General features: G+C 44.2%; 1 protein-coding gene and 1 non-coding gene across 3 annotated transcripts in view; both read right to left on the bottom strand.

The window, feature by feature from the left end:
- Positions 1-8,407, bottom strand: part of OTUD3 (OTU deubiquitinase 3) — a 29,945-nt gene extending 21,538 nt beyond the window's left edge. For both annotated transcript variants that reach the window (XM_032300655.1, XM_032300656.1), the window contains exons 1-2: positions 8,149-8,407; positions 667-815 (exon numbers count right to left, since the gene is read on the bottom strand). In XM_032300655.1, the coding sequence (XP_032156546.1) occupies positions 667-815; positions 8,149-8,369 (370 nt within the window). In that variant the 5' untranslated portion in view covers positions 8,370-8,407. The remainder of the gene's footprint in view (positions 1-666; positions 816-8,148) is intronic.
- A 17,292-nt stretch (positions 8,408-25,699) lies between these two features.
- On the bottom strand, positions 25,700-25,818 carry LOC116566684. Its single transcript, XR_004275967.1, has one exon. It is a non-coding gene; the product is annotated as a 5S ribosomal RNA (ribosomal RNA).
- Between the last annotated feature and the right edge of the window lie 484 nt (positions 25,819-26,302).

Genomic DNA, 26,302 nt, shown 5'->3' with positions numbered 1-26,302 from the left:
AAGAAAACAGATTGTGTTTGGGATTTTGGTGAGAAATTAACATGACTTTATTGGTTTTTCTAATTTTAAAAGTAATACATGATCATCTAAAAGTCAGAAAAAGTCTACAGAAGATAATTTAAAATACCATAGTTCTACCATCCCCAGATGGCTAACGCTTACTAAGAGCTTATTTTAATTTTGTTATCTAATTTAATCTTCACCAAAAAACCCTATAAGATAGATGCTATTATTATCTCCCTTCTATAGAAATTTAAAGAGAATGAGTAATTTCTGAAAAATAAGTGAAGCTAAGAACTAACAAACAAGTTAGTATCTTCCAGACTTTTTCTACTGTGCATGTATGTGTATACCTTTTAAAAATAGGATCAGTCTGTACACACTATTTTATAGCCTGCTCTTCCCACCCCACTAAGAAGTCATCAAAAGCTTTTCAGATCAATTAACATCACCATGTTTATTAAGGGCAAACACAGTAATAACTACTGATCCCCAACTACCTAGCATGCTGCCAATGATCGAGTAGGCAAATAAATATTTGTTGAATAAATGAATGTCACGATTTATATAACCAAACACACTTGGCTGGGAGTGTGGAGGATGCTAGGGGACTTAATTCCCCAATGCGGGACTCCTGAAGGATCCAATATCCCACAGTGAACCTACCATGCTTCTCAAAAGGAATGTCATCTTCTACAAAGGGTTCAAAATCTTCCCGCTGCTTTATCATGTAGTCCACCGTCTCCTGCCTGTGCTTGAGATGATTTCGTGAGTGTCCCTCCAATTGATCACCAAGAGCTCTGAACAAGCAATTGCTGTCAAAACAACAACATGTGTCAAGACCTTTCAAAAATGAACTTAGTTCATCTAAAATATGCTTCATGCCAATTATCCATAGAAATATTTTGTGCCCACAGATATAAAGCCTCAACTCTAATAGTCCAGAATTCTTCCAAGACCCAGGGGGACAGCACAAGGGCATATTCAACCATATTACCTCCTTGAGAGTCAGCAAACAAGGATTTAATTCCCCATGTACCAGCTGGCTGACTCAGGAGAGTCATTAAACTTCCCCGGGCCTCAGCTGCTTCAACAAGTGGAGCCGATGATATACTAACCACCTGACTATAAGGTCCAGACCTTATAGGCCAGTCCATGTCTAAGGGCTATGATTCACAGATCCTCTTCCAAAGTGATGTCTTAATACTGCCTCTTTTCTAAACCAAGTTCTGCTACAGCTGCCCAGCTAAGTAATCATTCATTTAACAAAGAGTACCCAAAAAACAACAATTTGTCAAGCTCCCGATACAAACAACTGAACTCAACACTCTGGGTCCTGAGAACATAGTGGAGAAAGCCAGGAGAAGGAAAGCACTTGGACAACAGTTGCACGGTGGAAAGACACTTCCTCCTTGCCTCCTGACCTGTCACCCAGAGAGCAACAATGCCATTGTTATTCCTGCCAAATGAAAACTTTAAACACCATATTTTGTTTCTCTCAAATTAAAATAGTGGTAATACACAGTAAGAGTTATCTTTACTTTCAAACCCCTCAAAGGCTTCTGAATTCCAAACTATATCACACAGAGGCTCAGATAGAGACTGAAACAAGACAAATACAATCTGGTATCCTTAAAACTATGGAAATAAACAATTCTGAAGCCAAACAGTTGCCTAGTTTTACACCAAACTGTTTATTCTTCCAAATGAAAAACTATGATACTCTAATTCCAAAATATAAACTCATCACTTTCAGAAAGACTTCATGTCTAAATGTGTAGGAGAAAAGGAGGTTTTGTTTTTCAACTCAGAAAAGTGAAATCTCAACAGAAAGCTATAGAAAGGCAGGAATCTCTTCTAATGTGTAAGAATATATACTCTTTTTTTTTTTTTTTTTTTTTTGGCAGGGGAAGGGAGATTCTATAAATTAAAAAGCAAGAAGCTTTGCAACAATCTAAGATAAGATTCTAGAAGGGACTGGAATATAGAGTTCTATAGGCTAGACAGAGGTGTCCTACTAAAATCTGATAATGGTAGTCTTTTTTTAACCACGGAGAAAAGTAAGCTAATGGATAAAACAATTTCAATATTAAGCTTTTCTCTGAAACTTTTCTTAAACCTTTAGCATCTGTCACCACTAGTCTCTTCTCGAATCTAGTTTAAGAGATGTGATTTATCACAAATTTATGTATTTAGTTATTTTACATTTAATGTACCAAAATTCATGGTATTCTACAGTTACACATTTGCTAAGAACTTTTAACAACATGAGCAAATGTTCTCCAGAAAAGCCAAAAAAGTAGGTGTAAAACTGTAATATGCCACATGAGCTCAACCATGTTCATCTACACGCTATATACAAACAGGCATAGAAACACACACAAATCTATGCCAAGAAAATACACAGAAACAACCACTTAAATTGTTCTTACAATGTGCCAGGGACTGTTCTAAACACATTATATGCATTAAACATGTTTAGTCCTCACAACTCTGAGACAGGTCCTATTACCAGCTCCCAAGGGAAACCTGCCCAAGGTCCCAAAGCTGGTGAGTGGTAGGCCCAGGATCCAAGTCCAAACAACCTGGCTCTCACTCAAATGTCAACCCCAAAATGATAGCCATAGTTGTCCCTGGGTAGTAGAATGAAGAGTAACGTTTAAGAGTAATTGTTACATTTTTTAATATGCTTTTCTATACTTCCCAAACCTTGAGATCACTAAAAGCAAGTCAAAATAGACATATTACTTCCTTTTCTGACAGGATTACAAGGTAATGAACAAATGCGACAGTGACCTGGGTTTCCTTAGGGGAGCCCAACAAGAGCACTCAAGAAACTCATGAGATCAAAGCACCACTGCCTGGGTCACTTCCTGAGTTCACGATCTCACCCACAACCTACAGCAGGGCTCCTCACTCTCCATGCTACCGACGTTCCAGGATCGTTTTTTGTCATGGGAGGCCATCCTATGCACTGTACGAAGTTTAAGAGACTACTTGGCCTCTGCCATTAGCTATCAGTAGCACATCACTACCTTCCTCCCCAACAGCTGTGACAACCAAAAATGTCTCCAGACATTACCAAATGTCCCCTGGAGGGCAAAATCACCCCTGCTTGAGAAGCACTGTGCTATAGGGATATATGTCAGGTCTTGCATTTGAGTTCACAAAAACAACCAATTACCTGTACATAAAGAGCATGCAAATGTTTTGAGTGCACAATAATTTAGTATAAGACAATCCTGCAACACAGGCACCAAAAAACCTAACGTGCTCTCCAGGCTGCAGTAATAATAGTAAATGTGCAGGAAAAGGAGAAGGTATTGTTCTATTCTTTGAGGTCATACCACAGTTAGGGTACTGGGTACCATTCTAGCTACTGTATTTTACAAGCGGTATGTTCAGATAAGATGAAGTGGCTTTAAATACAATATGAAGAACTATTAGTGATGTTTAGCCTAAAGAAGGCCCAGGGGGACACGATCAATACCTCCAACTGTAAGGTGAAATTAAAATTATACTTGTATAATAAAACGAAAACCTGGAAGCCATAGAGACATAGACTTTGGCAAATAAAAGGTAATTTTACCTTAGCTCTATAGAGGTTGACTATATAGACTCATGATTTTGCAAATTTCTATAACTAGCAATTCACAGCAATTGTCTAGATATGTGTTAATTGTGACTGCTAACCGCATGTAACTACTGAGCACCTGACGTGGCTATTCCACAATGAGACATGCTATCAGTGTAAAATACTAGATTCTGAAGAGGTCATATAAGCAAATATGAAATCATTAATCATTTTTATATTGAATCCTATGTCAAAAATAGTAATATTTTAGATATAACAGCTTAAATAAAATACATTAAAATTAATTTCAACTGTTTCTTTTTAATGTGGCTACGGGAAAAATTTAAATCACAGATGTGGTTCACATTCCATTTCCATTGGACAGCACTGATCTAGATCACTGATTCTCAAAGTGTGTTCCTTGACTAGGAATATCAGTATCCCCTGGGAACTTGTTAGAAATGAAAATTCTGGGGTCCCACACAGGCCTGCTAAATCAGGCATTCTCGGGTTGGGGCCCAGCAATCTAGCCCTTCCAGGTGTTTTCCCTAGCACTCCAGGTGGTTATGTTGCATGCTAAAGTTTAAGAAACACTAGTCTAGAATCTAGACTCTAAATCAGTCATTCTCAATTATAGATGCAGATAAGAATCATGTGTGAACCTTTAAAAAAAAAAAAAAAAAAGTCAATAACTAGGCCCCCACTCTAAGATTCTGATGTAGTTGATCTAGAGGAGAGCACAGGCCCAGACTTTTTTCAAAAGTTCCTCCCCAGATATTCTAGTATGGCACCCAACTGAAAACCACTGATACCACTGCTGTTCAGGTGATACAGGCACTAATTAGACAAGATGACATGTGAATGCCCTTCTACTATTATGACCCTACAATATTAAAAACAAAACTAAAATTAAAAAAGCTACTTGTTAATAATCGAGATAAATAGCTAAAATGAGTGACTCTTCAACATTTTAATTTTAGAACACTGTTAATGAGTAATGTAATTTAGAACTACGTTTAGTGAGGCACAATTAGATATAGTTCAGAGGGATAATATCGCCCTGCCTAACAGTTATACATTCTTTTCACACTACAGCCAATCATGTTTTCAAGGACAATGTCAAGGTTAAACTAGTTCTTGTTTTGAAAAATGAATGCAATTTATGTGGGTCTACCTCCAGACAACACACCAAACATGAAGCTGGTCCAGGACGCATTACAAAAGCCTCTAAGTAGCTCCCTAATTAATCTATGCTAAGCTGACTCAACTCACGTAAAGGCTATATTACAAGATACTGGCTAATTCATCCCTAAACTTACTCTCAGGTTCCAGAATGCTACCGGTACCATTCTGCCAACAATGAAGATGCCTATAGCTAGATACCATACCAGGCTACTCCAGACTGCACAGATCTGAATGACAAGAGGGAATGCTAGAGATGTCAACTATTTTCGAACAGTCTTTAACTTCATTATATTTCACCCTGAGTCCTTAACAAATATTAATAAAAGAATCTGTTGACACCTGCCAACCCACCACATACATAGGAAACACCATCCCCTGCAGTGATAAAGTCTGTCATCACCACATTCGAAAGGACTACAATACTGAAGAAGGCTGAACCACGGTCCATCTAATGGTACACAGGTGGGGCACTTGTGAACAGAGGGTGGTTAGCTTCATGAAGCCCACACAAGAGGAAATATCACTATCATTTTATCTAACATTGTCCAAAGAACAGGGACCTTGGAAGAGAGACATAAGCGCTCCAGTCAAACTGGTCTCTGCAGCCTAGCTTCATTGCCCGTTACTTTTACTCTTGTGCCCTACACTACTGTCACCCTGAACAACCTGTGGATCTCCCAAAAATAACATGTCCTTGTGCCTCTGTATATACTCCTCCTCAGATGGGAACGTTCTCTTGGTGTACTCCTATTGGTCCTTCAGGACCCAATCAGAGTATGATCCACTTTGAGAGGCATCTAGCAGTGTATTCAATGAATATTTACCAAATGAATGAGGAGGCCTTCCTGACCAATTCATAGAGTGGTAGCCTTTTCCTTCTCAATAATACCACTATAATCAGTCACTGTTCCTAAAAATATATCAAACTATATTTTAATTATTTGTATCATTTGTTCTCAAAGTGTGGCCCAAGGGACTGGAGATGTGAGAAGGTCTCTGATACTCTTTCAGGGTATCTATGAGTTGAAAACTAAGATGTAATTAATTTACCCTTTTCATTCTCATTCTCTCACAGGTGCACAGTGGAGTTTTCCAGAGGCTACCTGATATATGAAGTTATCACTCTGACAACTAATGGAATGTGTTGTGTCTTCTTGTGTTTTAAAACTTTTACTTTCTAATAACTACTCATAGCTATAACCCATATAAAGAAAAGCTCTTTGGGTTCCTCAGTAATTTTTAAGAACGCAAAGAGATGTTAAGACCAAAAAGGCTGAGACCCATTGTTACAAGTTTCTACCTTAGGCTATAAATGAAGTCCTTAAGTATCCTAGTTATCAACATATTCCCAGCACCCTACTTAAGGTGTGCTCAATTAACTTGAGAAGTATGCTCTGTGTGTATGGGGGTGTGGGGGTAGGGAGAAGTAGTACTCCCAAAGTTTCCCATAATCTTAAGAAAGCCCCCTCAAGAGTCTACAACTCCCTGTGCTGATTCCTCCCTCTTCAGTAATCACCTGCTGAGCACTTCAGTTTCCTGGGCACCCTGACATTGAGAATACCATACCCAGTATAGCAGACACAAGCAATCCAATCATTAGCAAGGAAAAGCCCCCATGTCCCATGCTAATTTCATTGTATTCAATTGGTATTTTAGCTTATATAGCAGCGTTTTGTGCTCATGCTTAGGCTAGCTGGCCTCCCTCTACTATATAGTATATATATATATATATATATATATATATATACATATATATATATATATATTTTTAGATGGAGTCTCGCTCTGTCGCCAGGCTGGAGTGCAGTGGCCAACTCACTACAACGTCTGCCTCCCAAGTTCAACCGATTCTCCTGCCTCAGCCTCCTGAGTAGCTGGGACTATAAGAGTGCACCACCATGCCCAGCTAATTTTTGTATTTTTAGTAGAGACAGGGTTTCACTATGCTGACCAGGATGGTCTCCATCTCTTGACCTCGTGATCCCCCTGCCTCGGCCTCCCAAAGTGCTGAGATTACAGGCGTGAGCCACTGCGCATGAACTATTTTTATATTTCATTTAGCAAAAATGTACTGACTGCCTTCTATGTACCAAGCGCTATGCCAGGTGATGGCGAATAAATGCAATCAAGCTCCAATTGCATCTTAAGCAAAAACAGCAACGCAGCAGTGTGGTGAATTCTTTGTGAGCAAAAAGAAATCCAATTTGCCTGAAGCAATGAGCATATATTGGAAAGGTGGGGAAGTTACATTAGGATCAGTTCACAGTCTTAACCAATAAGCTGCAATGTAATGTGAAATTTTTAAGAACACTTTCTTCCGCAGTTAATATCTAAAGCCATTCCTGGCCGGTGGGTGGCAGCTCATGCCTGTAATACCAGCACTTTGGGAGGCCAAGGCAGGAGGATCGCTTGAAGCCAGGAGTTCGAGACCAGCCTAGGCAACGATCCCCGTCTCTATAAAATAATAATAATAATAATGAACTAAGGCAGTTCCTTACGGTCTTTAATTTCATTTCAGTCTTCCTTCTGCTGGACCTGAGCACTCAGATATGGGGAGGAAAAAAACAAAAGCTAGGTTGTTATTAACACTCTCTTCCAAACTGACACATCTGACAATCAGATCCCCTTTTACCTGCCCCTGCAATGGGGATCCTAACTGTTCTCCCCTCTTTCTGGCCCTTTCCCTTCTTCCGTCCATGTTCCTGGAGCCATATCCCCTTTCTTGAAGCTAATTTTCCTCCTCCCCACCTTCTCCCTCTGCGTTCGCTAAAGAAAGCTGGATCTGGATTCGGTCTAAGTCCCAAGAAAGCCTGGGTAAGTACCTTTGCTTAGAGAGAAACTGAGGCCCATGGAAGCAGGAATTAGAGAAGCTGCCTTCAGTTCAGTAAACAACAGGCCCTCACACACCTAATTTCACAAATGTAAATGGAGGCAACACACAACCAACAAGGACTCAAAGGAGTCAGGGCGTTCTACCAGGAGGGGCTTACTTCTCCTTCGAGTGATCTTATCGTCATGATGACTGTTTTTCCAATGCCTGGCTCCATCTCATTCCTTCAGAACTCAGCTTAAATGTCACCTTTCAGAGAGCCCTTCCTGGCCGCAATCCAGTGGCCCCGCTCCGGCATACGCTCTTAGGACCCACTTTCTATTTCGCTCGCGGCGTCTGCCACGATTAGGACCCTCTGGGATCCCAGCGAGTGCCTCGGAGCGAGGGGCTTGTCCGCCTCGCTCGCAGCTGGACGCCCTGGCCTCGGAGCGTGGCTGGCTCGCGGGAGGCGCCCGGGCCGCCCGAATGAATGGATGGATGGACCCGAGCGGGCGACGGTGGCCAAGCCGAGCCCGGCGCGTCCCCCGGCGCCGCCTCCCTAGCTCCCGGCCCGCCTCACCCGTCCCCCGGCACCTCCCGCAGCTTCAGCCCCAGGGCCTGCAGCTGGTTGGCGAAGCTGACGAACTCCTCCTCGCAGCCGCCGCCGCCGCCGGACTCCGGCCGGTTCCGCCGCTCCTTGGCCAGGGCCCGGCGCGTCGCCCGCTCGTCCCGCTTGCGCTCGGCCTCGGCTTTCCGGCTGCCGCTGCCCGGCCGGCTCTTTGCCGCCTGCTTTCGGGACATGGCCAGCAGTCCCCAGCGGCGGAAAGGAAAGCCGCAGGACCCACCGGCGGCCGCCTCAGGTGTCCAGAAGGCAAAACAGTGCGAGCGACAGACCCCGGCGACGACGACGCTGCCACAGCGCCTGCGCCGGTGCCCGGCACCACGGTCACGTGGTAGAATCCCCGCCTCCTTCGCGGGGGCTCGGCGAGCAGATGCCATTGAGAGCTAGAGGGACACCCATCTTGGTTTGTTCTATTTCGCCCTCTAGCGGTGGGCGGTACTCAATGTAAGTGGCAGGAGCGACAGGGGAGGGACTGGAGCGAACAAAGCATAGAAAAAGTCAAGGAGAGAAATTAAAGATGATAGAAGAGTGGAACACAGAGCAGCGGCAGAAGTTAGGACAGGAGATGAATAAAAACCATTTAAACTCTTGTAGCCTACTACTTGGAGAGGCAGTTTCAGACGGCTCATTCTTGTTTAATTATCCCCACGTTACAGGAAACTGAATCTGAGAGGTTAATTTCAAGATGACAAAGCTAAGAGGCAGTGCTTTGCCCCGGCTCCAAAGCCCGCACACTTGTTTATTTCATCCTGCCCTTCATCTCTCCGCTTTCCTTCATAACGCAAGGGAGAGGCCGCCCTTCTGTCCAAGAACACTGGAAATCCTGATTCTATCCTAGAGGGACCCACCTGGGTTTGCCTGGACTAAGGGTTTTCTTGGGATGCAGGACTTTACGTTTTAAAACTGAGACAGGCGGGGTGCGGTGGCTCACGCCTGTAATCCCGACACTGTGGGAGGCCGAGGCAGATCACCTGAGGTCAGGAGTTCGAAACCAGTCTGACCAACATAGTGAAACCCCATCTCTACTAAAAATGCAAAAAATTAGCCGGGTGTGGTGGTGGGCGCCTGTAGTCCCAGCTACTCCGGAGGCTGAGGCAGGAGAATTGCTGGAACCGGGATGTGGAGGTTGCAGTGACCCGCGATCGTGCCATTGTACTCCAGCCTGGGCAACAAAAGTGAAACTCCGTCTCAAAAAAATACAATAAAACAAAACTGAGACAGTCCTAGGAAAACCAGGATGATTGGTCAGCCTAATCCATATCCCCCTGTTCTGGAACCTCCCTCCAGTAGTGGTCCCCTCTGCTCCCTCATCCTATTTCTTTCTTTTTAACCCTCTCTTTTCCCATAGTAATGCCACTTCCTTCTTCTCCTTTTGGTTCTTTAACCAATCTTACCATCCCTGGGAATGTTTCCAATGTTTTTGCCCTTAATCATCTTATTCTCGGCCCGGCACGGTGGCTCACACCTGTAATCCCAGTACTTCCGGAGGCTGAGGCCGGCAGATCACCTGAGGGCGGGAGTTCGAGACCAGCTTAACCAACATGGAAAAACCCCGCCTCTACAAAATTAGCTGGGCGTGTTGGCACATGCCTGTAATCAGCTACTCAGGAGGCTGAGGCAGGAGAATCGCTTGAATCCGGGAGATGGAGGTTGCAGAGAGCCAAAATCACACCATTGCACCGCAGCCTGGGTAACAACAGCAAAATTCCATTTCAAAAAAAAATCTTATTCTCTCACTCTGCCTACAAGTTCCCGTTTGGCAATAGCCTCCACTTTCTCAATTTCAGCTAGCATCTCTATCATCAATATGTAAATAACATAACTCTCATTTCCTGTGCTGGGTGTCAGGTATAACACCCAACCAGAGAGACCTAATGATTGCCGTCAAGGAGCCCAGAGTCCAGTGGGGGATACAGGCAAAGACAAAGCCGTTACAATACTGCATGACAAATGCTATCAAGGAGCACAGTGTGTCTGGGGAAGGTGAAAAGTGGAGTGAAAAATGCAAATGGCGGCCGAGCTCGGTCGCTCACACCTGTAATCCCAACACTGTGGGAAGCCGAGGCGGGTGGATCACCTTAGGTCAGGAGTTCAAGAACAGCCTGACCGACATGGTGAAACCCCGTCTCTACTAAAAACACAAAAATTAGCTGGATGTGGTGGCAGATGCCTATAATTCCAGTTACTTGGGAGGCTGAGGCAGGAGAATCGCTTGGACCCAGAGGCGGAGGTTGCAGTGAGCCAAGATTGCACCATTGCACTCCAGCCTGATGACAACAAGACTGTCTCAAAAAAAAAAAAAAAGTTGCTTTCTCTCATCACTGGCTTGCCCTTGAATTCTTTCCTGGGTGAAGCCAAGAACCCTCCCAGACTAAACCCAATTGGGGACTTACCTGTCCCACATCAGGTTGAAGGGAGAATGCAAGGTAGGAGGCTCCTGTAGGTGTCCAAAGATACGTGATGGTGACGACTTGGGCTGGAATGGAGAAGAAGTGCAGATTGGAAAGGCAGATATCACAGGTGAGTAAAAGTTCACAAAACAGAGTTCGCAAAAGTTCACAAAATTGCACTAAATCATGGGCTGTTTCACATTTCACGGTTTCTGAAATTCCTCCTCTACAAATTCTTCCTTTGTTCTCAGAAAGAGAGAGCGTGCATTGTCACTGGCCTGGCCCTTTTCTGCACAGACATCCGAGGCCTCCACTGACCCCTCAGCTCACATTTAGTAAAACTGGGAGGCGGTGTTGGGAATGAAAAACTCCCTAGACAGGGTGGCAGAGACCTAGGTTCTGGTCCAGGTGTGTCAGTGACTGACTCCTTGACTTTGGGTTAGTTGGTGAACCTCTTAGCTTCCGTTTCTTCACCTGTAAGATGGGAATAATGACAGTGAACACCAAACACAATTATAATCACAAGACTTTATGGTGTTTACTATGTGCCATGCACTACAAATACTATCTTCTTTTTTTTTTTTTTTTTGAGACGGGGTTTCACCATGTTGGTCAGGATGGTCCCCAACTCCTGACCTTGTGATCCGCCTGCCTTGGCCCCCCAAAGTGCTGAGATTACAGGCATGAGCCACCGCACCCAGCCAAGAAATTTTTTTAAAAAAGAAAAATGTACTACTCATCGCCACTTTATAGGTGAGAAAACCAAGGCACAGAGAAGTTCAGTAACTTGTCCAAAGTCACATAGTTAGTACGTGGCAGAGCCAGATTTGCAGCCAAGCCATCTGGCTCCAGGGTGTGTGCTCTTAACCTCTGCATATGTGATTTTCCATAAACCGCAGTGCGTTCTACATAATACATACATTAATGCCATTATTATCTTACACAACCCTTACTGGTTGCTGTCTTTCTACCATCTCTGTTGTCTCGTGTCATGATTGATTTTCTGTTTACCTTTCTCTGCATTAAAGTGGATCACAAATATTTAAAGCCGGATTGGCCTGCATTTTCATCCCCATTTCACCTTAGGCAAATTATTTGACTTCTGAACCTCTGTTTGTCTCTCTTTTGTTTTCAACTTTTATTTTAGAATCAGCGTGTACACGTGCAGGTTTCTTACAAAGCTATATTGCGTGATGCTGAGGTCTGGAGTACAAATGAATCTGTCACCCAGGTAGTGAGCAAAGTACACAATCAGAATACTCTTGTATTCCCCAGAGTCTGCTGTTCCCATCTTTGTGTCCATGTGTATCCAATGTTTAGCTCCCACTTATAAGAACATGAGGTATTGGTGGGGTGTGGTGTCTTATACCTGTAATCCCAGCACTTTGGGAGGCCAAGGGCAGCAGATCACGAACTTGGGAGATAGAGACCATCCTGGCAAACATGGTGAAACCCCGTCTCTACTAAAAATATAAAAGTTAGCTGGGCATGGTGGCATGTCTCAGCTACTCAGGAGGCTGAGGCAGGAGAATCACTTGAACCCGGGAGGCAAAGGTTGCAGTGAGCCAAGATCACACCATTGCACTCCAGTCTGGGCAACAAAAACAAAAGTCTGTCTCAAAAAAAAATATATATATATACATATATATATATATATATGTATTTTTTTTTCTTGCATAAACCCTTAGCCTTTTAGCCTACACATGGATTTTGAATGGGATAATTTCTCTTCTCTCAGAAGAGACCTGGGTTAGACAATGTCTTTAAGCGCAAATCAATGCTGCCTATGAATTATATTTAAAGGCCAAAGGGAAGGAGTATAGTACTTGTGAATAAAATGAATGCTCCGCCCACTTCACTAGAGTTAATTATAAGAATCACTGGAGGCCGGGCAAGGCGGTGCATGCCTGTAATCCCAGCGCTTTGAGAGGTCAAGGTAGGGGGATCACAAGGTCAAGAGATGGAGACCTTCCTGGCCAACATGGTGAAACCCCGTCTCTACTAAAAATACAAAAATTAGCTGGGCATGGTGGTATGCACTTGTAGTCCCAGCTACTTGGGAGGCTGAGGCAGGAGAATGGCTTGAACCTGGGAGGCAGAGGTTGCAGTGAGCTGAGATCGTACCATTGCACTCCAGCCTGGTGACAAAGCAAGACTTCGTCTCAAAAAAAAAAAAAAAAAAAATCATTGGCTTGCACAGTGGCTCATGCCTGTAATCCCAGCACTTTGGGAGGCTGAAGTGGGAATATCGCTTGAGCCCAGGAGTTCAAGATCAGCCTAGGCAACAAGGTGAGATTTCCCATCTCTACAAAAAAAAAAAAAAAAAAAAAAAAGTAATTAGCTGGGCGTGGTGATGCACACCTGTAGTTCCAGCTACTTGGGAGGCTGAAGCTGCAGGATCACTTGCGCCTGGGAATTTGAGGCTGCAGTGAGCTGTGATTGTGCCACTGCACTCCAGCCTGGGTGACAGCAAGACCCTGTCCCAGAAAAAAAAAAAAAATCAAACCTCATTGGATGGCAGTACAAATTAGTAAAATGTGTGACTAACAGACTTTTAGTGAAGAAACGCAGTTTTAGGACTTTCAAGAACATACCATCAAGAATGTGGGAAAATGCGAACTCTTGAACACTGCTGTTGGGAGGTAAGTTCATCCAGCCACTTTACAGGGCAATTTGGACTGTATTTAGTAACTTTTTTTTGAGACGGAGTTTCACTCTTGTCCAGGCTGGGGTCCAATGGCAGGAGCTCAGTTCATGGCAACCTTCACCTCCCAGATTCAAACGATTTTCCTGCCTCAGATTCCGGAGTAGCTGAGTTACAGGCATGTGCCACCACACCAGTAATTTTGTATTATTATTTTTTTTTTTTAGTAGAGAGGGGGTTTCTCCATGTCGGTCAGGCTGGTCTCAAACTCAGGAGGCGGAGGTTGCAGTAAACTGAGATCGCACCCTTGCACTCCAGCCTGGTGGCAGAGCAAGACTCCATGTCAGGTGACAGAGTGATCCACCTGCCTCAGCCTCCCAAAGTGCTGGGATTACAGGTGTGAGCACTGTACCCGGCTTTTTTTTTTTTTTTTTTTTTTTGAGATGGAGTCTCATTCTGATCTCAGCTCACTGCAACCTCCGCTTCCCGGTTTCAAGAGATTCTCCTGCCTCAGCCTCCCGAGCAGCTGGGATTGCAGGCACATGCCACCAGGCCAGGCTAATTTTCTTCTTAATTTTTATAGAGACGGGATCTTATTATGTTGCCCAGGCTGCTCCTGCTTCAGTTTGCCAATGTGTTCAGGTTATAAGTGTGAGGCACTGTGACTGGCCTTTTTTTTTACCCTTAAAATGAGGAAAAGGTCACTCTAAGCTAAACCTCCAGCCTAGCTGTCCATGTGGGACCCTGGAGAAGTCCCTAGCTCCCCCAGGGCAGCATTTGCAGCTAATAGCTTCTTGGATTTGGGAGCTGATTGGCTGGAAATTGGGGAAGCTACAAGAAGAATAGGGGCTTTTTGTTCTTTTTTCAGGGCTGTCTGGGACAAATAGCAGGAACTTGTAACCTGGTCTGCTGGTATCCAGTGGTACCGCTTATCTTGCAGAAAAGTTAGGTGTTGGTGCAAGAGGGTGCAAAGGAAAGGGAAGGAGCCCTCGGACCTTCACACAAGGGGACAAGTCAACATGGCCTCCTAACCTTACTTATCCTGCCTCAGAAGGATGTCTAAGGCACGATAGTGTGTAAAAACAAATAACTAGAAACAACCTAAATATCCATCAATAGGAAAATGGCTTCTTAAATTCTGGAACATACTATACAGTAGCTTAAAAGAATGAGGTGGTGGATAGATGACAGGTTGACAGGTGCAGCAAACCACCACTGCACGTGTATACCTATGTAATAAACCTGCATGTTCTGCACACGTATCCCAGAACTTCAAGTAAAATAAAAAGCAAAAATAAAAAAAAGAATGAGATGGTGGAAAATGAGGTCAGTCTACATGGTCTCACATCATTAGCTCTCCTGGGCATGTGGTCAAATGAATCATGAGACAGAATGATCCACCCAGTGCAGCCTTTATGTAAAACTCAACAACATAAAACACAACAGAAGAATTACAAGTTTTCTGCAAGTATACGTGTGTACTTTTTTTTTTTTTTTTTTTTTTTTTGAAACAGGCTGTCACTCTGCTACCCAGTCTGGAGTGCAGTGAGGCAACTATGGCTCATTACAGCCTCGAACTCCTGGACTCAAGCAATCTTCTCGCCTCTATCTGCATACTTAGATATGTGGAAGATGTTCTGAAAAGATATATATCAAATGGATCGGAATAAGGAGAAAGAAAAGAGTGAAAGTGACTTTATCCTTATTTCACATGTATTTTTTTTTTTTTTTTGAGACAGAGTTTCGCTCTTGTTACCCAGGCTGGAGTGCAATGGCGTGATCTCGGCTCACCGCAACCTCCGCCTCCTGGGTTCAGGCAATTCTCCTGCCTCAGCCTCCTGAGTAGCTGGGATTACAGGCACGCACCACCATGCCCAGCTAATTTTTTGTATTTTTAGTAGAGACGGGGTTTCACCATGTTGACCAGGATGGTCTTGATCTCTTGACCTCGTGATCCACCCGCCTCGGCCTCCCAAAGTGCTGGGATTACAGGCTTGAGCCACCGCGCCTGGCCTGTCACATGTATTTTTAAATAAGGGTATTGCATTCATGTATTGTGTGTATCACTAAAATTAATAAAATTACTATTATTATTATTATTAGAGACAGCATTTTCGCTCTTTTGCCCAGGCTGGACTGCAGTGGCACGATCTTGGCTCACTGCCACCTCCGCCTGCTGGGTTCAAGTGATTCTCCTGCCTCAGCCTCCCGAGTAGCTGGGATTAAAGGCACCTGCCATCATGTACAGCTAACTTTTTGTGTTTTTAGTAGAGGCAGGGTTTCACCATGTTGGCCAGGCTGGTCTTGAACTCCTGACCTCAGGTGATTCGCCTGCCTCAGCCTCCCAAAGTGCTGGGATTACAGGCATGAGCCACCACACCCAGCAAAATTAATAAAATTATTAATTTTTCTTTTTTTGAGATGAGGTTTTACTGTGTTGCCCAGGTTAGTCTTAAACTCCTAGACTCAGACAACCCTCCCATCTCGGCCTCCCAATGTGCCGGGATTATAAGCATCAGCCACCACACCTGGCCAAAAAAATTATTTTTACCAGACTAACAAAATCTATTCTTTCCCCCACATTGAAGCCCTATAGAGTTCTCTTAGGATCTACTTTATCAGCTAAAAGGAATTTGCACTAAGCATGAAGCTTTCCCCTAGAAAAGACCTTTTCTATTTTTTTTTTTTTTTTTTTTTGAGACAGAGTCTTGCTCTGTCGCCAGGCTGGAATATAGTAGCGTGATCTCGGCTCACTGCAACCTTCGCCTCCTGGGTTCAAGCAATTCCCTTACCTCAGCCACCTGAGTAGCTAGAACTACAAGCGCACACCACCACGCTCAGCTAATTTTTGTGTTTTTAGTAGAGACGGGATTTCACCACGTTGGCTAGGATGGTCTCGATCTCTTGACCTCGTGATCCGCCCACCTTGGCCTCCCAAAGTGCTGGGATTACAGGCGTGAGCCACCGCACCTGGCCAGAAGCAGACATTTTTAAAGTCTTTAAGAGTTCTCAGCATTTGCTCTCCTGCCCTTCTCACCATATCAACCTCTCTCTAATCAATCTTGATTTTTATTCTTAATTTGCTCTTCTTCTGAGACAGGGCTCTTTAAGCAAAATTAAATATCGAATCAGCCATGTCCAAACTGTAGCAGATTAAGAATTACTAGAATTTGGTGGGGTTTTTTGTTTTTGTTCTTGTGTTTTGAGATGAAGCCTCACTCTTGTTGCTCAGGCTGTAGTGCAATGACACGATCTCGGCTCACTGCAACCTCCACTTCCTGGCTCATGCGATCCTCCTGCCTCAGCCTCCCAAGTAGCTGGGATTACAGGCATGTGCCACCATGCCCAGCTGATTTTTGTATTTTTAGTAGAGATGGTATTTCACCATGTTGACCAGGCTGGTCTCGAACTCCTAACCTCACGTGATCTGCCCACCTCGGCATCCCAAAGTGCTGGGATTACAAGGTGTGAATCACTGTGCCCAGCCAGGATTACTAGAATTTGAATTCATAATATTTCACTCTATTTGTTGGGCACAGGGGACATACGTAGGCATCAAATAATAGGACAAAAAACATCCCCTCGCCTCACCACCCAAACCTACTCCACAAGCGGACTTGGCACAGTTAGGGGATGGGGTGCTCAGCGCAAGTGGTTAGCTGGCAGAACTTGTAAGAAGGATAAATTCAGGGAGGGCAGTGTCTAGTACAAAAGACAGGTCTTTATTTCATTTTATTTTACTTTATTTTATTTTAGAGACACGGTTTTGCTCTATCTCCCAGGTTGGAGTGCAGTGGCATGATTACGGCTCACTGCAGCCTTGACCTCCTGGGCTCAAGCAATACCCCCACTTCAGCTTCCCAACAGGCTGGGATTACAGGTGTACATCACCACACCTGACTGATTTTTTTATTTTTTATTTTTTGTAGAGATGGAGTCTCACTGTATTGCCTAGGCTGATCTCAAACTCCTGGCCTCAAGTGATTCTCCTACCTTGGCCTCCAAAAGTACAGGGATTGCAGGCATGAGCCACTGTGCCCAGCCAAGGCCAGGCCTTTTATTTCATCATTTGTTCCTAATGTTGGGAAAATGCAACATGGTTTGATTACTGTATTAGTCCATTCTCATACTGCTATAAAGAACTGCCCAAGATTGGGTAATTTTTAAAGAAAAGAGGTTTAATTGATCACAGTTCTGCAAGTTCTGCACGGCTTATGAGGCCTCAGGAAACTTACAATCATGGCAGAAGGGGAAGAGGCACATCTTAGGTGGTGGTAGGTGAAAGAGAGCAAGTGTGCAAAGGAGGAACTGTCAGATATTTATAAAACCATCAGTTCGTGTGAGAACTCCTCACTATCATGAGAACAGCATGAGGGACACTGCTCCCACAATCCAATCACCTCCCACCAGGTCCCTCCTTCAACACATGGGGATTATGGGGATTACAATTCAAGATGAGATTTGGGTGGGGACACAGAGCTACCGCTTATGACAGTATCCCAGTAGGCCACAGGGAAGAAAGTTACTCAACAAATGTCTTTTTTTCTCTCTTTCAGTCATCCTGTGTTTCTGCTTATGCTTAGATGATGGTGGTGGTGGCGATGGAGTTAGTGATATTGAGGGCATGTGTGTTTGCATATACACGCACACATACGTGGAGTTCTGTGACTCCCATGTCTCTCTCTCTTTTTTTTTTTTTTAAGATGGAGTCCTACTCTGTCACCCAGGCTAGAGTACGGTGGCACAATCTCAGCTTACCACAACCTCTGCTTCCTGGGCTCAAGTGATTCTCCTACCTCAGCCTCCAAGTAGCTGGGACTACAGGCACATGCCACCACGCCTGGCTAATTTTTATGTGTGTATTTTTAGTAGAGATCGGGTTTCACCGTGTTGGCCAGCCAGGTCTTGAACTCCTGACCTCAGGTGATCCACTTGCCTCAACCTCCCAAAATGCTGGAATTACAGGCGTGAGCCACCACTCCCAGGCTCCTCCGTCTCTTTCTGCTTGTGGTTCCGGTTCTTGGTGGCAATTGGTCATCCTCCGGGGACCTCTGTCTGTCCCACTTTCCCTCTCCAACTTCATCCTCTTCCTCTGCATTTCCAGTGCTCCTTTTGTCTCATCCACTTAGCATTGGGTGGACCAAAATAAAAAATAAAACAACCAGTTTTGGAGTGGTCAGACAGAATTGAGTCCAAATCCCATTTCTTACAAGCTGTGTGGCCAGTGGTGTTTTCCAGAACCTTTCCAAGCTCTAGTTTCTTCGTGTGGAAAAATGAGAGCAGCTGGGCTTCTTCTCCGGGTTGTTGTAAGGTGTTGATATCACAGCTCCAGTAAAGGGCCTGGCACCATGAGTATTAGTTTCCCTCCTCCTCTTTCCCTTAACTTCTGGGTGCTTTTTTCCTTCGTCACCACTGCCCATTCTCTCTCTCTACTTTCTCCTAAATGGCTGTAAGACCAAACTATATTATATATACTAAATTATTCATATGTGTAAAATGAAGAGTTTAATATCCTTCATCATTCCTTTTCCTAGCCACTACAAATTGCTGGAAACCTGGCCGGGCACGATAACTCATGCCTGTAATCCCAGCACTTTGGGAGGCTGAGGTGGGCGGATCACCTGAGGCCAGCCGCTTGAGACCAGCCTGGCCAACGTGGCGAAACCCTGTCTCTACTAAAAATACAAAAATTAGCTGGGCATAGTGACAGACGCCTGTAATCCCAGCTACTTGGGAGGCTGAGGCAGGAGAATCACATGAACCTGGGAAGCAGATTTTGCAGTGAGCTGAGATCGCACCACTGCACCCCAGCCTAGGTGACAGAATGAGACTCTCTCAAATAAATAAATAAATAATTTTTAAAAAAGATTGCTAGAAACCTTTAGAAACAGAACATTCTGCATTGCTCTCAAGGACAATAAAACATCAGCTACGAGGCACAAGAACTGCTTGAACCTGGGAAGCAGAGATTGCAGTGAACCAAGATCATGCCACTGCACTCCAGTCTGGGAGATGGAGCGAGACTCCGTCTCGAAAAAAAAAAAAATCAGCTATTGTTTGTATGTGACCCTCACTTGATCCATTTCATCAGTGGCCTTTAATGGGGAAAATATGGTCGTAGAGTGGCAGTGGAGGACTCCTCTTGTTCCTCATGCTCATTCAGTGCACTTGCTGGACCTCGAGCTACAGGATTTATCTTTTACAGCTCCATAGCAACATCTTTGTGTCTCTAATGACCCACAGTATTTGCAGTCATCGTCATCCTGTGTAAACTCATTACCTACAGCTGCATCATCAGCACCTGTGCCAGAACCCCACCCTGGGGCCCAAATGAACTCACCAGGGAGGTGAAGGGAAGTGGAAGCCTGTTCTGCCCGGCACACGAGGGGGCAGCAGAAAGACCTTTTGTGATGCGGAGGTGAGCCCTTTTCAACTCAACTTTCCCCCACATCTAAGGGAATAGACTCGGCTTAGAACAGAAATGGCTTATAGAACCAAAAAGCACATTGGAAATGATCCTGTTCCAACTCTGCTGTTTCGTAGAGGGAGGGATTGAGGCCCACAAGAGGGTTAAGTGTATGTGATCTGTTGGTCACATCAGCTGATTACTAGCAGAGCAGGAACTCGAACACAGCCCTCTGTCCCCTCATCATCCCACACTGCTGAACATGAAGTCCCATCCTCAGGGTGGGCCCAACAACTTTCTCTCTGTTCTCTCAAATAATATACAGGGATATTTTTCTGATAGGTAAAATCCATGTTGGCTGGGAGCAGTGACTTATGCCTACAATCCCAGCACTTTGGGAGGTCCAGGCAGGTGGATCACCTAAGGTCAGGAGTTCAAGACCAGCCTGGGCAACATGGTAAAACTCCCTCTCTACTAAAAATACAAAAATTAGCCAGGTGTTGTGATGTGTGTCTGTAGTCCCAGCTACTCTGGAGTCTGAGGCAGGAGAATCGCCTGGGAGGCGGAGGTTGCAGTGAGATTGAGATTGAGCCGTTGACCTCCAGTCTGAGCCTGAGAGAGAGACTCCATCTCAAAAAGAAGAAAAATACATGTTCATGATAGAAAACCGAAAAAGATATTAAAAATTTAAAAAGAAAACACAATTACCCATACTTGCACTCGCAGAGATAATGATTGTTTCCATTTTGATGTATTAGGTTGAATATCAAAATGAAAAATTACTGATATTTGACCATTTTCAACCCAAAAAAAGGATAATATGGTCTAAGCTAATATTTCCTCCCACCTTTTCTCCACCATGAACATAAAACCATGTTAAAACACAAAATGAGACTACGTACATGTGTATATTTGTATATATTTGTTTAGAGCCTACCTTTTTTCTTTTTTCAGATGGAGTCTTGCACTGTCACAGGCTGGAGTGCAGTGGCATAATCTCCATTCACTGCAACCTCCACCTCCTGGGTTCAAGTGATTCTCCTGCCTCAGCCTCTCGAGTAGCTGGGATTACAGGCGCACGCCACCACGCCTGGCTAATTTTTTGCATTTTTAATAGAGACAGTGTTTCACTACATTGGCCAGGCTGGTCTTGAACTCCTGATCTCATGATCCACCAGCCCTGGCCTCCCAAAGTGCTGGGATTACAGGCGTAAGCCATCGGGCTTAGCCTAGAGCCTACCTTTTAAAGTTAAATATTAGTAATTACAAACATATAAAGAGAATAATGCCACATACACTCACATGTCTCCCACTCTTCCCCTGAGAAATAAGATGTCATATATACAATTGAAGCCCGCTATCCACCTCTCCCCAACAGGAGTTCCTCTCTATCACCTTGAGGTAACCATTGGCATCAATTTGGTATTTATCACGCATCGGTTTGTAACACTAAATAATATGCAGTATTGTTTAGCATTTTTAACTTCATATAAATGAGACCAAGGTAGATGTATCTTCCATGACTTTTATTGTTTGTTAAGCATTATATATATTTTTTAAGACAGAGAGTCTCACTCTGTTGTCTAGGAGTCTGGTGGCATGATGTCGGCTCACTGCAACCTCCCAGGTTCAAGCGATTCTCCTGCCTCAGCTTCCCACGTACAGCTAGTGCTCGACTTACGATCACGGTCGGGACCCGGACTGGCTGTAACACGATTTGGTCGTAAGTTGAGTAGGCTATATGTACAATTGAAATGGTGCACGCAGAGATGGTAGTGCTGCCAGAAGCTGGTCCACACTGTCGTACGCCCAGCTGGGCAATGTTTGCACTGCCAGACGCGGAGCAGTCATAGCTAGCGACTGTGGTCGTAAAGTCGAATGGTTGTAAGTTGCATAGGTGGTAATTTGATCAATACCTGTAGCTAGTATTCCAGGCACATGCCGCCACACTATGCTGATTTTTGTATTTTTAGTAGAGACGGTGTTTTGTCACGGTGGCCAGGCTGGTCTCAAACTCCTAACCTCAGGTGATCCACCCACCTCAGCCTCCCAAAGTGTTGGGATTACAGGCTTGAGCCACCGTGCCCAGCTGAATTATATATTTTTGAAACTTATTCATGTTGATGATCCACGTAGCTTTTGTTCCCTCCCTTTCACTTTTTGCTCTTAAATATTTAGGTTTATTATCTGCCTGCCTCCATTAGACAGTCTCTTCCGTGTTGGGGACTCTGTCTTAGTTATCCGCGGCACCCAAGAGGCCTCAGAAATGGCCTCAGAAATGGGCGTTGAGTGAAACAGACAGATGCAGGAAGTGAAAAGCTGAAAATCACTGTGCCAAATAAGCCCAGACCCACCTGTTGGGCACTCAAGGCAGACAGCGCTGATGATAAGAAGGCTCTTGTATCTGGGAGAGGCAGACATCAAAGCTGAACGTTTCATTATGTCACTTCTCTCATGTGACAGACGTAGAGTTCTAAGGCATCTGATCCAGAACTGGAGGGGAGAACGGGAGGAACAGGAAAAGTTTCCAGAGAGTCCAGAGCTCATTGCTGAAGGATGAGTAGGTCCCTCTCATCATGGCAACCAGAACCAGAGCCCAGATTTATTTTTTACTTTTTATTTTTTTAGAGAGTCAAGGTCTCACTCTGCTACTCAGGCTGGAGTTAAGTGGAGTTTTTTAGACCATTAACATGTATGATTGGTAGAAAAATGGCATTGCTGGAGCCATAAAACACAGACAACGAAAAATAACAACTCCTTTGTCAAAATCTACCCACCTCTGATGAACTCAAAGTTACAGGAATAGTAACAAACCACAGTGGCAATGAGGCAGAGAGACAAGAGTTTAGGGGCTCTGGAATCAGATAGTGCTGAGTCAGAATCCTGTGTCTTCCACTTCCTAAATGTGTGAACCTGGGCAAGTCATCCACCTCGTCCAGTTTCTATCTCTCCAACTGCAAAATAGAGACACAAATGTCTACCTTGCAAGTTGATGGATGTAAACTGCCTGCCATATAGTGTGTATCCTATAAATGGGAGGAAATCCTGTGATCAGACAGGGTTGCTAGGGAATTGCCTTTGACTATTGAAGGTGGACATGGTTGTTGAGAGAGTGAACTCCTCATAGCCTTGAAAACCCCGCATCTCACTGTGACTGCTGATAGAAGCCACTCATCCTGGATAGTAGCTGGGAATCATTTCCAGCCCTCCTCAAGAACACGCCTGTCCTGTGAAGAAGATACATCTGGGCCGGGCACCGTGGCTCACGCCTGTAATCCCACCACTTTGGGAGGCCGAGGCAGGTGGATCATTTGAGGTCAGGAGTTCAAGACCAGCCTGGCCAAGATGGCAAAACACCGTCTCTACTAAAAATACAAAAATTAGTCAGGCGTGGCGGCAGTTGCCTGTAATCCCAGCTACTTGGGAACCTGAGGCAGGAGAATCACTTGAACCTGGGAATTGCAGTGAGCCAAGATTGCATCATTGCACTCCAGCCTGGGTGACAGGGTGAGAGGCCATTTCAAAAAATAAAGAAGGAGGAGTAGGAGGAGGAGGAGGAGGAGGAACAGGAGAAGACACATCTGCTGATAGCCCAGGAACTGCTTTGGCTCTGTGTCCATTTCTCTTTTTGGAGAAGATGAAGGGAATAAAGGGGTGTATATTATATCAGTAAAGTCTAGGAGACACCCAGTCCTACAGAGAGGATCTCTCAAGTAAAGCAGAAGGTTTCCAAGTCCACTTAAAAGTTCGGAAAAATTTTCACATACAAAAGCATAAATCCAAGCATCCTGAAAGGAGGGGAAATCCGGTGTTTCCACCACCTGCTATTTCCCAGATGAATACCTCTATTGTTCTCCATTAGAAGAAAGAATTGAGGTCACAATGACCCCCTTGCAGATCTATTCAAAGAAAAGAGCATTTAATTTTTGTATTTACAGCTAATCACAATATTTCACTCACCCTGTCCACCCACACACACTTTAAATTAACCTTTATTTCAATTTGCACAGCTTGAACTACTAGAGTTTCTCCATTTTGCTGGTGAAAAAAAGTGGCAAAAAAAAACCATCATTCTCAGTAAACTGACATAAGAACAGAAAATCAAACACTGCATGTTCTCACTCATAGGCGGATGTTGAACAATGAGAACACATGGACACAGGGAGGGGAGCATCACACACTGGGGTCTGTCGGAGGGAAATAGGGGAGGAACAGTGGGGGTTGGGGAGTTGGGGAGAGATAGCATGGGGAGAAATGCCAGATATAGGTGAAGGGGAGGAAGGCAGCAAATCACACTGCCATGTGTGTACCTATGCAACAATCTTGCATGTTCTTCACATGTACCCCAAAACCTAAAATGCAATAAAAAAATTAAAATAAATTAAAGCTGTACACCATTTGACTCAATACCTAGCCTCAGAAGTAATCATTAGGCGTGTACTTTCATGGGAGAGATGATAAGCAACTTCCACCCTAGAGGGGCTTTTTCAAATAAAGGAGGATGCCACCTCATCATAGAATAATCAGTAACCAATAAAAACAGTCTCATAGACCACGATAGATCAAAAGAAATGAAACGGTGTATACAATGTGTTATTGGGTGAAAACAGAAGTTTGCAAAGAGGTAAGGCTCCTATTTTTGGAAAACGACACGTGTATACAATGAAAGAATAGGCATCAAATTAAGCTGATTACCTCTGAGCTCTCAGAAATGGACATGATTTTTACTTTGTTTTGTTTGCATTTTTTGCATGTTTGTATTTTTCTGCATTTGAGACATTGAAACTTTATTAGTATGGTAATTTTTGTTATGAAAGGCATCCCAAAGAAGATGTGAATAACCTTTGGAACACCTGGCTCTTTGTCCTAAACCTGTTCTCTAAGCTTCCCTCAGCACCAGAACTCAGTAATGCCAGGGCTGGAACAGCCTCTAATGGGAAAAGATTAAATTTGTCATTCCTAACTTTGATTCTGTCAGGTATGTCATTCATTACGTTGTATAAGCATATTTACTGGTACCAGGAATTGGTGTAGCTGCCATACTTATTGGCTTGGCTTGTCCAAAAAGAAAACTAGAGAATACAAACTCAGATTTTTTTCTTTTTTTTTGAGGCGCATCTTGGCTCACTGTGACCTCCGGCTTCCGGGTTCAAGTAATTCTCCTCCCTCAGCCTCCTGAGTAGCTGGGACTATAGGCGTGTGCCACCACAGCCAGCTAATTTTTTGTATTTTTAGTGGAGACGGGGTTTCACCATGTTAGCCAAGATGGTCTTAATCTCCTGACCTCGTGATCCACCCACCTCAGCCTCCCAAAGTGCTGGGATTACAGACGTGAGCCACCGCGCCCAGCAACAAACTCTTTTAAGAAACATGTTGAGTACTGTTCCTTCGGGACACTTCACTCATGCTTACAGCTGTGACATTGGCATTGCTGTGTCATCAGGAATTTGAGATGGGCTGACCATCACATGGGTGGCTGAGTTACTTAATTATAGACTTAACAGAAGCTACCAGCACTTTGCTATGAACCTAGAACCTGCTCTTGCTCCCCCCGACACAGAAATGACTAGCCCACTTTGTGCCATGGTGAATCTATTGTGTACTCTTTAGATTGTCTGTAACATTCAGGAGCTTTGCAGTCATAAAATAGTAGCCAGGCTGGTCTTCACAACAGTGGTAGTTTACAAAGCTAGTGAGAGCAATGCATTTGGGAACAAATCAAGTGAAAATGCACAAGTGTCCAAAGAAGTAATATGACACCCCTTTCCCCAACCCAAAAATACTCCCTCCAGCTCTAACATCACCACTTACAGGAAGCCTTTCAGGATTTCACAAGCTACTCTTAGACTGAGAACTATCATCGATTTTTCCCCAGAGGAGGCCCTGGCTTTTGAGAGTCTACAAATGAGTGAATGAATGAATGAGTATGTGAGTCCACAAGTGCATGAGAGAATGAATGTGAGAATGAGTAAACGAATGTATCTGCTTCAGAGCACTTGTAGATATATCTGCTCATTTATTTCACAAAAATTGATCAAAGATTTGCTTTTTTTTTTTTTTTTTTTCCAAAGCCTACAGCACCTGGTGTTCCCAGGCGGTCTCCCATCCAAGTACTAACCAGGCCTGACCCTGCTTAGCTTCCGGGATCAGATGAGAGCAGGTGCGTTCAGGGTGGTATGGCCGTAGACAAAACATGAACTCAATGCCAGATTCTATGACGGGTACTGGCATACCAACAAGATAGAAAGGTCCCTGCTTTCAGGGTGTTTATATTCTAGTTGGGGAGATGGTCGACACACAAGGAAACAAATGTGTGTATGATTTCCGATGGTGAGAGCACTATGAAGAAAACACATGGGAATATATGAGACAGAGTAAAAGCAGAAGTTTGCAAAGAGGTAAGATTCCCATTTTTGGAAAAAGACACACACATACACACGTGTGTTGTTAGATAGGTGCTGGATGGCTAGAAGATAAGGACGGCAGGGAAGGCTTCTTTTTGAAGGTGGCATCTAAGCTCTGTCTTACAATGACTGTGTAAGCACTTTTTTTTGTTTTTGAGACAGAATCTTGCTCTGTCGCCCAGGCTGGAGTGCAGTGGCTTGATTTCAGCTCACTGCAACCTCCGCCTTCCGGGTTCAAGTGATTCTCCTGCCTCAGCACTGGGACTAC

The sequence above is a fragment of the Sapajus apella genome, unplaced genomic scaffold (assembly GCF_009761245.1).
Source record: "Sapajus apella isolate SASKATOON/1434 unplaced genomic scaffold, GSC_monkey_1.0 scaffold43, whole genome shotgun sequence".
Taxonomy (NCBI): Eukaryota; Metazoa; Chordata; class Mammalia; order Primates; family Cebidae; genus Sapajus; species Sapajus apella.
The sequence above is the reverse complement of the archived record's forward strand: the minus strand, read 5'-3'. Positions and strand labels throughout refer to the sequence as shown.